At 30.1% G+C, this 16096-nt stretch overlaps 2 protein-coding genes across 4 annotated transcripts; both read left to right on the plus strand.

Annotated features, from left to right (window-relative positions):
• The first annotated feature begins 7600 nt into the window (after window positions 1-7600).
• On the plus strand, window positions 7601-10811 carry LOC100807586 (auxin canalisation and PH-like domain-containing protein). Of its 3 annotated transcripts, XM_041007818.1 has the most exons (9): window positions 7601-7885; window positions 8029-8235; window positions 8460-8531; window positions 8628-8696; window positions 8790-9147; window positions 9586-9753; window positions 9883-9932; window positions 10247-10295; window positions 10403-10811. In XM_041007818.1, exons 2-9 carry the CDS (start codon window positions 8050-8052, stop codon window positions 10612-10614), a joined length of 1164 nt encoding a protein of 387 aa, XP_040863752.1. In that variant the 5' UTR covers window positions 7601-7885; window positions 8029-8049; the 3' UTR covers window positions 10615-10811. The 3 variants fall into 3 exon arrangements, with proteins under 3 accessions (XP_040863752.1, XP_006593455.1, NP_001242533.2); XM_006593392.3 differs by lacking the exon at window positions 7601-7885 and having other exon boundaries at window positions 7948-8235; window positions 8469-8531; NM_001255604.3 differs by lacking the exon at window positions 7601-7885 and having other exon boundaries at window positions 8000-8235.
• A 1589-nt stretch (window positions 10812-12400) lies between these two features.
• On the plus strand, window positions 12401-16096 carry LOC100804913 (mannosyltransferase APTG1). Its single transcript, XM_003542252.5, has 9 exons — window positions 12401-12768; window positions 12847-12964; window positions 13533-13637; window positions 13773-14056; window positions 14179-14460; window positions 14556-14757; window positions 14959-15110; window positions 15200-15362; window positions 15472-16096. The coding sequence occupies exons 1-9, from the start codon at window positions 12527-12529 to the stop codon at window positions 15550-15552; spliced, it is 1629 nt and encodes a 542-aa protein (XP_003542300.1). The 5' UTR covers window positions 12401-12526; the 3' UTR covers window positions 15553-16096.

Genomic DNA, 16096 nt, shown 5'->3' on the forward strand with positions numbered 1-16096 from the left:
GTATTGTATAAAAAGTTAATTAGTATAAGTGTTTTACATACAATGATTATAAATTAGTATGTGAGGTAATTAAATTTATTAATTTTTATAATAATTATCTTTAAAGTCATATTAATAATATATTTTTATTAGTCAATAGTGTGTAAATAAATTTTCACTAAGAATGTATAAAAACTAATTAAACTTGTTTGCTATACCATTATAAACAAGACAAGAGAAATCTTTTTTTTTTTGTTTACTATATATATGCAGGCATAGAAGTGTTAATTAACGTGTTTTAGATATCGAATCCTATACACAGAATAAGAGCTGCTAAAACATAAGATATAATATGAATCTAAGTTGAGTGTATATATAGCTGTATCAATAATATATATATATATATATATATATATATATATATATATATATATATATATATATATATATATATATATATATGACGTTATCCTTCACAAAATGAATTACTACATTTTTAAGTACCTAAACCTAATGTCCATTATGTACATTTTGATTTCGCATTATATTTTTTTTTTCACCTTAGAGGCGGAAATATATCCAACTAATATAGGCGTAGTCAAGGACTTTGAATTTCTACATTTTATTAAATATAAAATATATCATTGGTGTAATTTATATTGTTTATATAGTGCATGAGAAACAATTGAATGAGGATTTAATTACAAAAATAACATTTATTAATGATTTGTGTTTGATTAACTTTCATTATTTAGAATTAACTTTTTATATAGAAATTAAAGTATTTAATTATTGTGAAATTTACACTAATTATAAATATATTTTACTAACAATATGATTTAGTGATAATATATCTATTTCGTATACTAATAACATTATTTATTAGTATAATGTATCATACTTATTAGTATAGACGTATCTATATGAATAATTTAGTTTATAATGGACAAGATTTATACTAATAAAACCAAGACAAAGATAATTCATTAGTAAATGAAATAATAATTGTTTTAATTCAAATGATTTTTTTAATGTCTTTTAAGCAAGTTTTATTTAAGAACAGGAGTATTGTAATCCATGTAGTTTCTTAATGTAATAATGAAATAGTTACTAACAAGGACAAAATTTTGTAATGTTTATAATTAATACTACAAAATGAAGTTTCTTGCACATATTTTAGAATTAAATAAGTTTTTTCGTGATAAATTTGCAATGTCGTCTTAGGTAGGAACACTTTGTGGATGAGTTATATAAACAACAACGACTTAGAATATCTTTTATTCTGTGATTAAAAAAATCACTTATAAAAAATAAAAACAACTAGGAGAAACCTCTCCACTGCTTTTTGAGAAGTGCAATAAGAAGCCTATATACTCTGATTAATGAAATTTCACTTATAAAAAATATAAACAATTATAAGTGGAAGATAAAAAAAACTATTTATTAAATTATTGGTGTAAAACTATAATTTATTTAAAAGGAATAATCAGAAAAATTAATAAATATATTAAAGATAAAAATAAATAAAAATTAGAAACTAACGTTTAAAAAAATAATATTTTAAAAAACATTTCAAAAAAAGAAAACAAAATTTTCTAATAGAAAGAAAAGGTTAAAAACTAATCGAAATACCTTCAAGAAGGTATCATATCAGAAACTCTTCCCACTCCTTTTTGAAGTGCAATAGTAAGAAGCCTGTCCCTCACATTAGCTGTTATAAGACTTTTGCCATTAATTAGCGATGAAAATGCCATCACGCTAATTAATTGGTAACATGGAAACGTGTTGTTAACATAATGAGCTTTTTGAAGTTGTGTGTGAAAAGCATATACAGTCCCGTGATCATAGTTTGAAACTTTATTAATGATTCAATTACTGTAGTTTCTTTTCATATTTTGTTTTAATTTATAGTATAAAGATTAAGAAAAATAATTAAAATATATTAAAATATTTCAAAAATAATTAATATTATCTTTAAATTTTAAAATAAAAGGTAAATAAAAAATATTTTAAAATGAAAAAGAAGAGAACAAAAATAATAAAGTTTAATGGGATATTTATACTTGCAAAATATGTAAACAACGTTTTGAGGCGATAATAAACTAGTAATATTGTCATAGAATTTCAAACTTCTCCTATAGATAAGATAGTCGTTATTTTGTGCTGTAAAAAAAAGATAGTTATTTTGTATGCCACGTATTAGAGATGAAATGTTGAAATTGTAAATAAATCTTATTTTTATTCAAAGATTTAAAATATACAAATAAAAGAAAATTATATTGTGCTGAAAATAGAAAATTACAAGCATATACAACCTATTATTAATTCAGAGGTAATTATAAAAAGTCATAATTATTTTTTTTACTGAAATCATAAACATTTATTACTTTTCATTATAATTATGTTTTAATATTTATGATTTTTTCACCATACAATTATAATTAACTTCAAATACAACCAGCATGTCGTGAAACTGAGCTTAAATCCTTAATGAATGTACTTTGTACCGGTAAAAAAAAACTTCAAATGCAATTTTCCATTTTAAACAAAATAAAAATATAATTGGTAAAAAAGAAAAATATAAATATAAATTGACATACAAGTATTCCGGCTTTCATTGTACTAATGAGTTTGATCATTAAAAAATATGAATTGAATTTAATTTGTTAGAGTAGGATAACAAGTGTTAGGTGGTGTCTTAAATCAATCTTGTTCAAAAATAATAACAAAAGACCCATTATATACTTCCAGAAAGATTTTGACAAGTAATCAATTATTTTCACTTGACAATGTGCAATAAAATTCATCTTACAGAAATTTGAATACGAATATTCTCACCACCTCAACTGCAATATAAAATGATCTATTTCTCTGCATTTTATTTGTATTATCTATATATTTATATTAGGACATTTAATTTATTTCACAAACTAGGAAGAAGTGTCTCTTCAATAATCATTTTTCTTGTATTATGAATTATACGAATTGATAATTATTCAGTTTATTACTATCATATATCAAAAATACTTTTAAATATTTAAAGTAGTGTGTATTAATTAATAATTAATTCAGATAAATATTAAAATATAGTTAAAATTTTAAAAATAGCTAGGAAAATGAAAAACTAAAATTAATATAAACATTTTAAAACTAAAACATATGAATAAATTGATTTATTTTAAGCACAGAACGGAGTCCGTTGCGTCCAATCACGTGATAGCTCTTGAGTCTTGACTGACCCTCTTTTTCTGTCAAACTAACACTTTTGTTGCTTGACAGCTATTTATGCTCCATAGGAAATCAACTGGTATTATGATTTATGATGCCATAGTTATTTTATGTTAGTCTACATTTACTTACCTTTTTTATGCGCACCAATCACATCAAATCAACACAAACTATCAGATATCTCTATTCTCCAATCTCTATCTAGAGACTATTTAGTTTTTGGTGTGCAAAGAATCGAACAATATAAAATTTTTATAGACTACTTCAGTAGTTTTTAGTGTCTGAAAATCTATAACATTATAATAGTAATCTTTTAAACCAAAAACATTTTAAATAAATTTTTTAAAGTGTAATTTCTCAATTATAGTTGTTTAAAATTTGAAAAAAAAAGAATATGTGACTTAAATGATAATAAAAACATGTTTTTAATATACAATTTAAAAACTCAGATGAAACAATTAGAAATTTTAAAGATCTATTTAGATTTTTTTTTAGTTTTAAGAATTACTGTGATATTACACTTTTCTACACATGCACACAAAAAAAATTACACTTTCAAGGAATAATCACTAGGATCAGCCTAACAGTAATGGGTTTAAGAGGTTTATTATTTATGCAATATACTACTAAATCTTAATTTTACCATCTTCTTTGTTAAAAAAATGCATTGATTGGTGGATTTGAGTTTGGGATTGATAGATATAGTACTCCTTTCGCTCAATTATAAATGTATTGTAAGATTTTTTTTTTAAGTGATCATTGTATTAATTATTTTTTTTCACTTATATGTCTTATAATATTAATGTGAATAAAAAAATTATAAATAAATTAATAATAATAATAGATTAATTTTATAAATTTATTATTCTATTTTATTTATTTATTATTTTTTAATTTATGTAAAATAACCTAAATAATTATTTCGAGACAAAGGAAGAAAATATTTGATTAAGGATAGTCTTTGCATTGCACCACTGGAAGCCTAATTGCGTAGCCCACGGCGTGTCAACTTCGGCCTAAAGTGCGGAAACTAACTCTTTAAAGTGTGACACATGAGTTGAATGGCCCAATTTATAGCCCAAGAGACGTACCGATTTTAGCCACGTGATTCACTCATCTTTTATTAACATCATTATTCGTATGATATTTTTTTATCATATTACTCATTTTATTTTATCTTTTTCATAATTATATATTTTTTTGTCTTTATTGTATAAAGATAATTCTACATAATAAATAGCAGATAATAACTTATTTAGGGTGAGTTTAATTGCTTAATTATTTTGAAAACCCACTACTGCATGTGTTATGATAGAAAAAGCGTGAAAGGTTTTTTTTCTTGCATCAACCTAAATGCCTGTCAGAATTTATTCTATTAAAAAAAATCAAATATACACTTAATACGAAAGTTTGGCAATGACTTAATTTTCTCTGAGCACTACATACCGTTTACATATAAAATAAGGTTTCGTCTGTTTTATTGTTAAAAAATTAATCGACTAAAAAGGCAGGCTTTGTAACAAGAATACTTGGTTTAATTTTTTGAAGGCTTGATCAAAAGGATGCTTGTAACTCGGGTTGAGTTTGTGAAAATCTAGATAGGATACCAAGGACTGAGCATACTCTTAATCAGGTTTAAATGAACCAATGTAAAAAGTTTTATGTGATTATCTTTTTCCCTACTTCTTTTATAGCTTTACTCATAGTTTCAAAAGACAATAATCACATCTAAATTTTTAATTCATGTTTATTAAATCTTTTAACCATCATCCTTCGAGTAAGACTATACTTCGTTTTAGAAAAAGACTTGCAAAATGGTTTGAAACACAATTAAACTCTTTTTTTTTTTTTTTTTTTTTTTGTATTTCTCTCGTGCCTAACATAAACTATACAAATATTAAAATCGATATAAGTATATTATGATAGATTCAAAACGCACATCGAATTTAATACAAATTCAACAAAGAATATATAAATCATATAAAAAAAAAGGTCAATGTCAACAATAATGACGATTTGGAGGTCTTACTAGTACTTGATTATCCTACAGATTATCTATTTTTAATTCTTTTTATGCCATTTACTGATTTGGCCACCTTTCTCCATCTTTTTAACATTGTGTTTCAAATTATAATAATTTTTAGATAAATGACATAAGTTGATTGAATGTGCTTATTACTTGATTTTAATTGTAATTTAATGGTTCTGAGTTCCGACTGTGTCTCTTTTTTTTTTTAATTTCAAGTGTTAGAACAAAAAATATAATTTGGAACTATGAAAAATAAGACCAAGAAAAAAGATTCAATCATGTCATTAGAACTTTGGAGAATCATTGTGGAGCACCAAGTACACGAGAAAATTAAATTGTTTTTCTTATTGCAGTGCTCATAATTCATGTTTTTAATGCTTTCTGAGAACTCACCACTCTTGGATGATCTTAGGTCTCAATATTTAATGGAACTTTTATATAAAAACATGCTCTAAAATATGAAACCTGTAATTCTCTAAGTTAGGAATAGGCGTTGAATATTTGTTATCTTTTAAGTCATTATGTTCATGCTTATCCTTTTTTAATTCACCTAAGGGATTAGGGTTTTTAATTGAGGATAAAATTCATAATTAAATAATTCAGTGAACCCCATAAATGAATTATAGTGCCAAATTAAATTAATCTCAAATCATGATTCATAAATGAATTTGAATTAAACTTAACCCCCAATGCTTTAATTATTGATTTTCAAATATATAATTATAAATACGTTTATCTTTTAAGGTACAATTATTTATTTTAAAGAAGTTAAACCCATTGGAGGTAATATACATATATAAGATTCAATATTGCATTTGACATCTTTGCATCGGAGTGGATCTAGGTTGGAGGTCCAAATAGGAGTTATGGGCTTGGATTTGGGTAGTGATCCAAGACAAATACGAAAACACCTTAAATGTTCATAGTATTTTTTTGTAAGTAAAATTTGAGTTTCGATTCAACAATTTGTACCAACTTTTATTATCATCTTTTAATATGTAAATTATTGGGGTAAATTTTTAATTTTAATTGAAAAAAATATCACAATTACTTAAATAATGGAAGAAATGTTTAATATAAATTCATTTTCTTTTTGCTGAAAGCAGGTATCTTATACCCAAAAGTCATAACACTACTTTCACAAAGTATTTTTTACATGCGCACAACTAGGAAATCATACTTTGTCAACATATTTAAAGAATCAGTTGTTTACCGATTGTGCAGATCTTATTGGTTCAATGTTTTTTTCATTTTCCTTTCATCTCATTTTACATCGCATCTTCTATCAATGTTTTATCCGAATACTATAAAACATGATGTACATTTATCTGGGTTCTAAATAATGTAACTACGTTTTGTCCTTTATAATAATCAATTAGTACAAATACATTGATCCTAGACGTGTTTGGTATAAGTTACGAACCATGAGTTAGAAACAATTTAGCATCTCTAACGTAGAATGTGTTTGCTTGTCACATGAACGTAATCAGCACGGCTTCAAGCAAATCCCCACAAGAGTTTACTTAAATTAAAAGATCATTCCATTGATCATATTTTAGATATGTGCCTATGTGTGATGCCATAGCCTACTCGATTAGCTTTACACGCTCTTTTCAAGATGACAAAAAGCCAATCTTTATCGTAATTATTTAACAAGCAAGCTACTCAAGTGCTTAATTATTCTAATGAAAAAAATGCTTAACCATAATGATACCAGTTACTTCCTTTCATTTATGGCAATCATGCATGTCTAGTTTCTTTCCATCAACGTTGGCCCACGAGCATGCTAGGTTATAATGCCCCCCCACTTTTTTCTAGCCTGTGAATGCTTATTATGTGGTGGCCCTGAAGAAAGCTCTGGTCCTCTGGCATTTAGCCTTTCATTATTTTATGCATCATGCTTATTGTGCTTAGCCTTAAGTTTATGGCTTTCATTTAAAGATGTTCAAAAGAAAGGGGCCTCTTGTTGAGTCTTTATACTAATAATCCCACAATGTTCTATTATGGCTGGCATGTGTTATCTCTCATTCGAATCTTGAGGGCTTGTTTTCTACAATCTAAATCAATAAGCAAAATAACCCTTTCAATATCACGTAGGTCCCTTAATTTCCACATCATCAGTAGCTTCACGAAAAGTTATGTACAATTATATCAAAGTGTAACGGCACTTTCCATCTGTAATATACTATTATTCCATCGACTCGATATTCCTGTTCCTCAGAAACCTTTCAGTATAACGAGATATTAGTTATTGGACTGTAGCAACATGTGCCCAAAATATCTGTAACATAGTCACTTGCCTTGCTTTTTTTTGTTTTTTTTTTTCTATTCAAATTTCATACAATGGATCAATTTGATCAATGACAAGGAAGCATACGATAGCATTTTTCTTTCTGTCCACTTTTGCCAAGTCCTATTATATAAAATTTCGCATGATTTTTGAAAATTTAAGTGTGAGTAACAAAATTCCACATTAAGAATAAGTTAAATGGTGATCATTTTAAGTAAAAAGTTCCATAAACTCCTGTTTTTGATTTAACAAGTGGTATGAATCTTACCGTGGCAGTGTCGCGGTGTCATGTCCTGCTTAATGGGGTTATTGAGAACACTATACTGCATGTTTAAAAGACACTCCCTTTTACTTTTTTGGTAAGAATAGTGGGGTTTACAAAATCATTATCATGGTGATTTAACATGTTTAAATATGCATGCATGCTTGCCTACATTAATATATATTCATATTTGAAACCGCGTAGCTGAATTATCTCATCCTGTTCAATTCATTTCTTCAGAAAATTGATCATCACGATAACATGGTTTCCGATTATAATCTATCCCCTTCGGATGCACATCCCGAGACTATGGATTTCCTTTCACTTGCATGGTGTAACTTTGCTGTGCAAGCTCTGCAGCCTGAGCCACAACATGGATCAGTTGTTCTACTTGATAATAACTCTATGAAGCAATTGGAGCCTGGTAGCCCCAACCCTCTTCCTTCGGTGAGTCAAACTGCTTCAACTATATTGCAATAGAATAATTCTAAATCCTCTTACAATATCTTTGTATTAATTCTCTTATTGGTTAAACCAAAAATCATTTGAATTTTTTATTGTTTTTACTTATCGTGGAGTATTAGAAGACTAATAAGAGGACGTAACATTACTTATTCTAATGTTATTCAACCTACTCATTTGTGATAAATATTTATGAAACTCTGCATAAGATGGAAAAGAGTGCTAGAATGGATGGTGCGCATTTTGGGTCATTCCCAGCATGGAAGTCTAATAATGTAAAGGTAAGAAATTATAAGGCAGAAGTGATTCTATATTGAGAATCAATCTTTCATGACTAGTTTTTATATACATATTTTGTTCATCTTGTGTTTTTTCAGTCATGGATATGGATGCAGCAAGCGATGCATCCTGAATTGAATTACAACAGCTGTTTCCGAAAGAAATGGGTATGTAATCTTATGATCTCTACCAACATGTATATTATATAATTATCAGTTCAGTTGGCAACAATAAGTAGGTTTGTTGTGATCACCATGCAGATGCCATGGAAGCAGATCATACCACTGAAAAATGTCTCAATAAAGAAATGGTTTAAGGAAATAAAGATGAAGAGAAAAGAAGATCAGAGGTTGCAAAGAGCAGAGGTGCATGCAGCAATATCAGTTGCGGGGGTTGCAGCAGCTCTAGCTGCTATTGCTGCTGAAAATTCAAAAAATGAGTCAAACCAAGACAGAGATGCAGCAGTGGCCTCTGCAGCTGCCTTGGTAGCTGCACAGTGTGCAAAAGTAGCTGAAGCAATGGGGGCAAAGAAAGAACAGCTTAGCGGTGTAATTGGCTCAGCCATGAGTGGCACAAGTGCAAGTGACATCCTAACTCTCACTGCGGCAGCTGCAACATGTAACTTTCCTTATTCTTATTTTTTATTTTCATTCATTTTTTTGAATACTTTTATGTTATTTGGAGAGGAGGGGAGGGTGCAGATGCAAGATTTGATTTGGCTACAGATTTTGGAACTAAAAATCTGGTATCGGTGATGTCAAAAGTGTTAAAATTCCTGGCCCAATTGAAATTAGATGGTTCTTGACGTGTCCCTCCCTCATCAGAAAAGGCACTTTTTACTTTTTTTAGGTCCATTTCCTGTTTTTTTTTTTTAATATACCTATATGAAGAAATTTGTAAGATAAAGCACCACTTCACCCAACAAAAGAAACATGCAATTGAGGAAATTGATGGAAACATATTTTTTTTTTCATAATTCTGATTTCGTTTTTGGTGTCCATGCACCATACTTTATGTACCATCCTTTTGCTGACTAAAAACTGTTGCCATCTGCAGCATTAAAAGGAGCTGCCACACTTAAAGTAAGATCAGGATGTAAGAACAGATTGAATGGGGGAGTCCCTATCTTGCCCCTTGAAGACAACAATGATCTAGATTTTGACTTTGAAAAAGGCAGATCAATTCTTGCACAGGGTGCTGAGTTATATGTAGAAACACCAGAAGGTAGAGTTATGATGCAAAAAAAAAAAAAAAAAAAACCTGCTCTGCAGTGGCATCCACTTATAACTACATACAATAAAGAACTATTACGTGATTTTCTAATTTGTTCTTACTTGAACTATGTCTGAACAGGGAAGTATATGCCTAGATCAGTGTCTGTAATCCTAAACAGCGAAGCCAAGGTCAGGATCATGGATGGTTTTTATGTTTATTTACTTTTATTTGGCTGAATAGGATTATGAACTGAAAACATAGCATCGTAAAAGCTACTTGCTAACAAAACAAAGAATTAAAAACACCGTAAAATCTTGTTCAAGTTAACTTACGATGTTTTTAATTATTGAAACTTACGGAGTACGAATCTTACTCTTGAATTTTATGTCAAGCAATTGAGTTCATGATTAACTTACACATTATGATTAATTCTAATATTACTGAACAGTGATGTAGCTATATACTTTTGTCTCTCTGACTCGTGATGCATTGATTCCTATAGGTTGTACTTATGATGAGGAAGCATAATCTATTCAAAAGCAAGAGGGAGGGTAGGTGTATTTTTTTTGTTTTTCCAATAATGTTCTTTTCTTTTACTTTATTTAAACTTAGATTAGATTAGACTAGAAGGCACGCCGACTTATGACACTGGCAACAGGTATTGTAATGACTCTGCATGCGGAGCTGTATCAAGGTTCAGAAGCTGAGGATGCTGATACGTGTTATCTGATTGTTTTAACTACAAGAGGAGGAGTTTTCAAGCTAGACATGGCAGATGATTTCCGTCGTTACAAAACATGGGCAACAACAATCAATCACATGCTAAAAATTTCAGCTTCTTTTGCAAAATATGAGCTCCAATTTTACTAAAATCATTGTTATCAGTATCGGCACTTACCTTATGTATCGGTTTGCATCTTTTGCAAAATATTTGTACCTATTACAACATATCGTCCCTACTATTAAATTCAAATTATCTGTGGTCTGTCTAGAATAATTTGAAATAATAAGATGAATGAACAATATATGATGAGTACAAATATACCATGTCAAAGATTTCATTCAAAATTGAAATAGTTTGTTTTAGACACGCTCTCAGTGCTTAGTGTAAAGCAATAATGTTCTGGGGTGGCACCTTTAAAGGGGACAGGACCAACCGGCTAACAGGTATGTTCTATGTGGGCTTGAGTAATTCTTTTACCTCAATGCACGGTGTTGTCTGAAGCTCTGTATTTGGGACATAAATCAAACAAGATAAGCTTCCCCCTTTTTCACATTTTTTTCGTTAGACAAAAAGGTAAGCTACACCAACTATATGTCCCCCGTGTAACGAAAAAATGAGAGAAACCGAGTCCCGAACTTTTGTTGGGTAACTCTTGTACTTGACCAAATTCACCTGTTCCAATTTAGCAAGCTTGAATTGAATAAATACAACACCTTTTACTCTTTTTTTTTTTTTTTACAAGACCTTTTACTAGAACATATGATAATTTTTTTATGAAAGCTTGTCATGTAATTAAAAATAGTTAACCAATTATTTTCCCTTCTCATGTGACACATTCCCTATTTTTTTTTATAACGTTGTTGGTTTATATTTTATAATCACTGTGTAAGCTTTGAGTTAATGACATATATTTAAGAAAAATTCATTATCCTTCTCTGTGATTTACTTTTTTTCTTTAAATAATTCCATGAGTTTACTTAATTACACTCTATGCCTCTTTTTTATTAGATAATATTACCTCTATGCCTTTGTATCTATTCATTTTAGAACACAAAGATTAAAAATATGAATAATATTCTCATTTATATTGAAATTATTTTTAACTTCTTAATATGATCTCTTCTATTAAGTCTCCCCCATTTATGATAAGCGTGTAAAGTATTCAAAATTAAATGAAGATAAAAGTATAGTTGAAAATAATAATAATTAATATCATCTTGAGTTTTAGAAAAGGAAAAATAAAAAGGAATGAAGCTTGTATTTACTTCCTTCGTTATGAAATAAGTATCAATTCAATTATTTTGTTGTTGCAAATTGTTTATCATTTTACAATACCATGAAAACATTTATTACCTTTTTTTTTCTTTCAAACTAGTATTTAGCAACCATTCTTTTTTCAGAGATAAACTATTAATAATATATAACTTTTAGTTAGTCTTATAATATTTCTTTAAAACTTAAGATTTCGTAACTACTTATGCAACACTTTAAACTAAATATTTATTTCAAAATAGAGGAAATATTAGTTTGTTTGCACTCATGGAGAATTAATGAGTTGTTTTGAAGGATTTTTTCTTCTTCATTTTTTTCAATGTTTTGAAGAGTCTCATTGTCAAACTAGATGAGTTTATATAGAATTAAACTCAATGCATCCATTGTGTAAATTTTTTTACAATATCATCTGATTATTGATTGCTATTATGATTTTATATAGTAATTTTTAATTAGTTAACAATGTAAATTTTATACTAAGTGTACGTAAAAATTAACTTTTTTATGTACGTTTGTGACTTGTTCTTCTAGAAAATTGTTTTTGTCCAAAAAGAAAATGTTGAATCCACTAATACGTTAGACCACAAAACCGGTTTCTTGCATGTTCGGCCCATCACGGGAAAAAAAATGATAAACCCAATTTAAATCGGGTCATCACGAGAAATGATAAACCGGTGTCTTTCTGGTACTGTCACTTCTTTCTTCTTTAGTTCGTAGTTTTGAAGAAGAACACAAATGACTGTAATCTCTGCTCTTTTCTAACGACAAAGACAAAGAGGGAAACACATGTCACATTCACAAAGAATGAGAAGAAGACACAACAGTGACAAATATGCAGACAAAGAAGAATCCCAAGCTCCAACTTCATCCAAATCAGATTCAGACCACACATCATTCCTTTGTTCACAAAAACGAGTCTTCGCTCTCTGCTTGGCATTCCGAATGGTGAATTCCGTTTTGGTGCAGACTTATTTCAACCCCGATGAACACTGGCAAGGCCCCGAGATCGCGCATCGCATCGCTTTTGGGTACCGTTCCATTCCTTTCCCCTTTCCTTTTTATATGTTCGTTTCTTCGTCGATACCACGTAAGCGCTGATCTGTCAGGTACGGTCACTTAACCTGGGAGTGGAAACAAGGTATCCGAAGCTACTTGCACCCCATCATCTTCGTTCCGCTTTATAGGCTCCTTGCCTTACTGCATCTTGATACCCCATGGCTTATGGTAAACAATTCATTTATTCTTATTTGTTTAATAGATATGGTTCCTTTAATTCACTGGCACGAGACGAGATTATTCTAGCTTAACTAGTTATCTTGAGTTCAAGTGTTGGATATTCCTTTGTGTTAAAGTATTTGGAAGAAGAGTTTTGTGGCATGTAGCAATCCTACCTGAGTCGAATAGGATCCTATCCCGTGGAGGATATTATTGGTTTCTGCCACAAAAATTAATTCTAATTTGAATTTAATAAGAATGTTCTATAAATGTACTTGGAAGAAGAGTTTTATCGCATGTAGCAATCCTACCTTACTCGAATAGGATAGTATCCTGTGGAGGATATTATTGGTTTCTGCCACAAAAATTAATTCTAATTTGAATTTAATAAGAATGTCCTATAAATGTATGTGTTTTATATGATTATATTGTAGTGTGATAAAAATTGTTAAATTTTATAATAATTACTTGAAAAGCAATACCTAAGTGATTTTTTAATTGGTTGAATATGTTAAAATCTTTACATTAACTGCATATAGAAATTAACCTATTTTAATTTTTGTTCTGTGTTTGTTAGATGAGGGCTCCACGGCTACTGCAGTCTGTATTCTCTGCAGTTGGTGATTTATACTTGTACAAGCTTGCTGCGGTTCTCTTTGGTGATTCTGTTGCAAAATGGACAGTATCCTACGATTCTGTTTACCTTTCTTTCTTCTTCTTTTTTTTGTTGGAATGAGTGTGTTTAATGTTTGAAGTTCTTGCTGCTTTGCATTCTCCGATATTGTATATGAAAATTGAAAACTTTACTCTGTCTCAGCTCTTTTCGCAATTGTCCAATTGGTTTATGTTTTATTGTTTTTCTCGAACGCTGTCGAATAGCTTGGAGACTGTTCTTACACTAGTGTCCCTATACTTTTGGCCCTGCATGAGACCTTCCAGCAACTGTTCCTTTGTTTCAAGGAAGTGGGGCTTAGCTGTGGCAGCGGTGGCTTGTGCTATCCGACCAACAAGTGCAATCACATGGCTGTATGTTGGCCTGCTTGAGCTTTTCAAGGCACATGACAGATTCAAATTCATTTTTTTGGAGGTGGCTCCTATTGGGTATGTTTTTGGAGGTGGCTCCTATTGTGCTTTTAGAGAATGATATATCGTGTGTGATTTTTCTTTTTCTGTTTCCCTTCTCCCTGAAGAACATATTTTAACACTCAGGCTCACTCTTTCAGGATCCTGGTGCTTGGACTTACCTGCTTATTAGATCGTTTCATGTATGGCACATGGATTCTAGTACCACTTAATTTTTTAAAATTCAATTTTCTTTCTGCGGGAGGAGATTATTATGGAACTCACAAGTGGCACTGGTACTTCACTCAGGGATTTCCAGTCATGATCTTCTCTCACTTACCATTTTGTATAGCTGGTATCATTTATTCCAAACAATGGAAGTTTTCTGGCCTTCTTGCATGGGTTTTGGGTTTCTACAGTTTATTAGGCCACAAGGAATTCAGGTATTTCAATCTGAAAAAGTTACATATGCTTGTTAACATATAACTGGCCTATTGGTTTTAACTTGATTTATGATAATAATTACTGTGAGGAACAGGTTTGCCTTGCCAGTTCTTCCCATAGCTCTGATGTTTTCTGGTTATTCTTTGGCTGTGATAGAAGATCCCGGTTATGCACAGAATAAAGGAAAAAAATCTATAAAAAAGCATACGAGATTTCCTCCCAATATGGGAGCTGCTATCTTATTTTTGCTTGCTACCAATATTCCAATGGCTTTGTACATGAGTTTGGTTCATCAGGTTTCTCTCTCTCCCTCTCCTTTACCTGGACTGGCCTTGCTATTATACACATGCAATTTAGGATATAGAGATTATTAATTTTTCTTGTCACTGTTTGTTCTTTCAATTTGATGTTCATATATCTTTATATATCAAGAGTTGAGCAAAAAAATCTTATGTAAAAATCTAGAAATATTTAATATATTCTTTATTTTCTAACAGAGAGGACCCGAGGATGCCATGAACCACCTTGCTAGGGAAGCTCTTCATGGGAAAGTGAAAAGCATTCTATTCCTAACGCCTTGCCATGCCACTCCCTACTATTCGATGCTGCATCATAACCTGCCAATGCAATTTCTCGATTGCACACCAAGGTTTGGATTTTAGAAATCTGCAATAACTTCTAAACTTAATCGGAACTTAAATAAGTTCATAATTCATGTTAATGTATCATGTTCAACAGTGAAGAGAAAGGAGTTCCTGATGAGTCTGACCGTTTCTTGATGGACCCTATTCCTTTTGTGTCTGAATATGCAAAAAACAAGTCTCTGCCCAGCCACGTTGTTTTATTTGATTCTGAAGAACAAAAATTGAAGAACCTTTTAATTTCACTTGATTATAAAGAGGTAATTAATAAGACTTTTCAAAGTTAATTATTGCTCAGTTTTCGGATATTGCTCTTCTTCATTCTTGTAATTTCTCCACGTTTTTCTAACATTGAGATTTCAATAACAGGAAAAAAGATTTTTTAATGCTCACTTCAAGGTTGATCGTGATCTTCAAGGTTCAATTGTTGTATACGTGCGAATAAGATAGCAATATTCATCTGATCTGCAGCAAATTTGGCATCGTAACAGTTTGAATTGTAACTCTGGTAATTTGGCCCCTCTGAAATGAAGTTATGTTATTTGTTAATTTATTGCTCAACAGGAAATTTTGCAGTTGACAGCTTGGAAATGGCCTTTCAATATATTTTTATAGTTGATCTACATTTTTCTTAAAAAGATGAATTATCTTTCAGGGATCTCTTTTCGAGTCAGTTGGACAGATAATTCCTGTCAAAGAGAGTATATAATGTTGAAATAGTATTTTATAATATTCGTAATTGTACGTAGACACCTTTGGAAAAATTCGTTATTAAATTTTAATTGTTACTGATAACTACGATGCTTTTGAATTTTTGAAGGACTTAAAGGAGGATGAGATGTATATGTCAAAAGGCCTAGTTTATTCCAAAGATATAGGTTAAGGTCGCAACTTAGTAGATACTAGTACTATACTAGAACATGTTCTTGTAATGCACTGCGGCAACAATGGTGTCAACACCGAATAACATACTAATTACTAGATTGCTAGGTAA

The sequence above is a fragment of the Glycine max genome, chromosome 13 (genome assembly GCF_000004515.6).
Source record: "Glycine max cultivar Williams 82 chromosome 13, Glycine_max_v4.0, whole genome shotgun sequence".
Classification (NCBI taxonomy): Eukaryota; Viridiplantae; Streptophyta; class Magnoliopsida; order Fabales; family Fabaceae; genus Glycine; species Glycine max.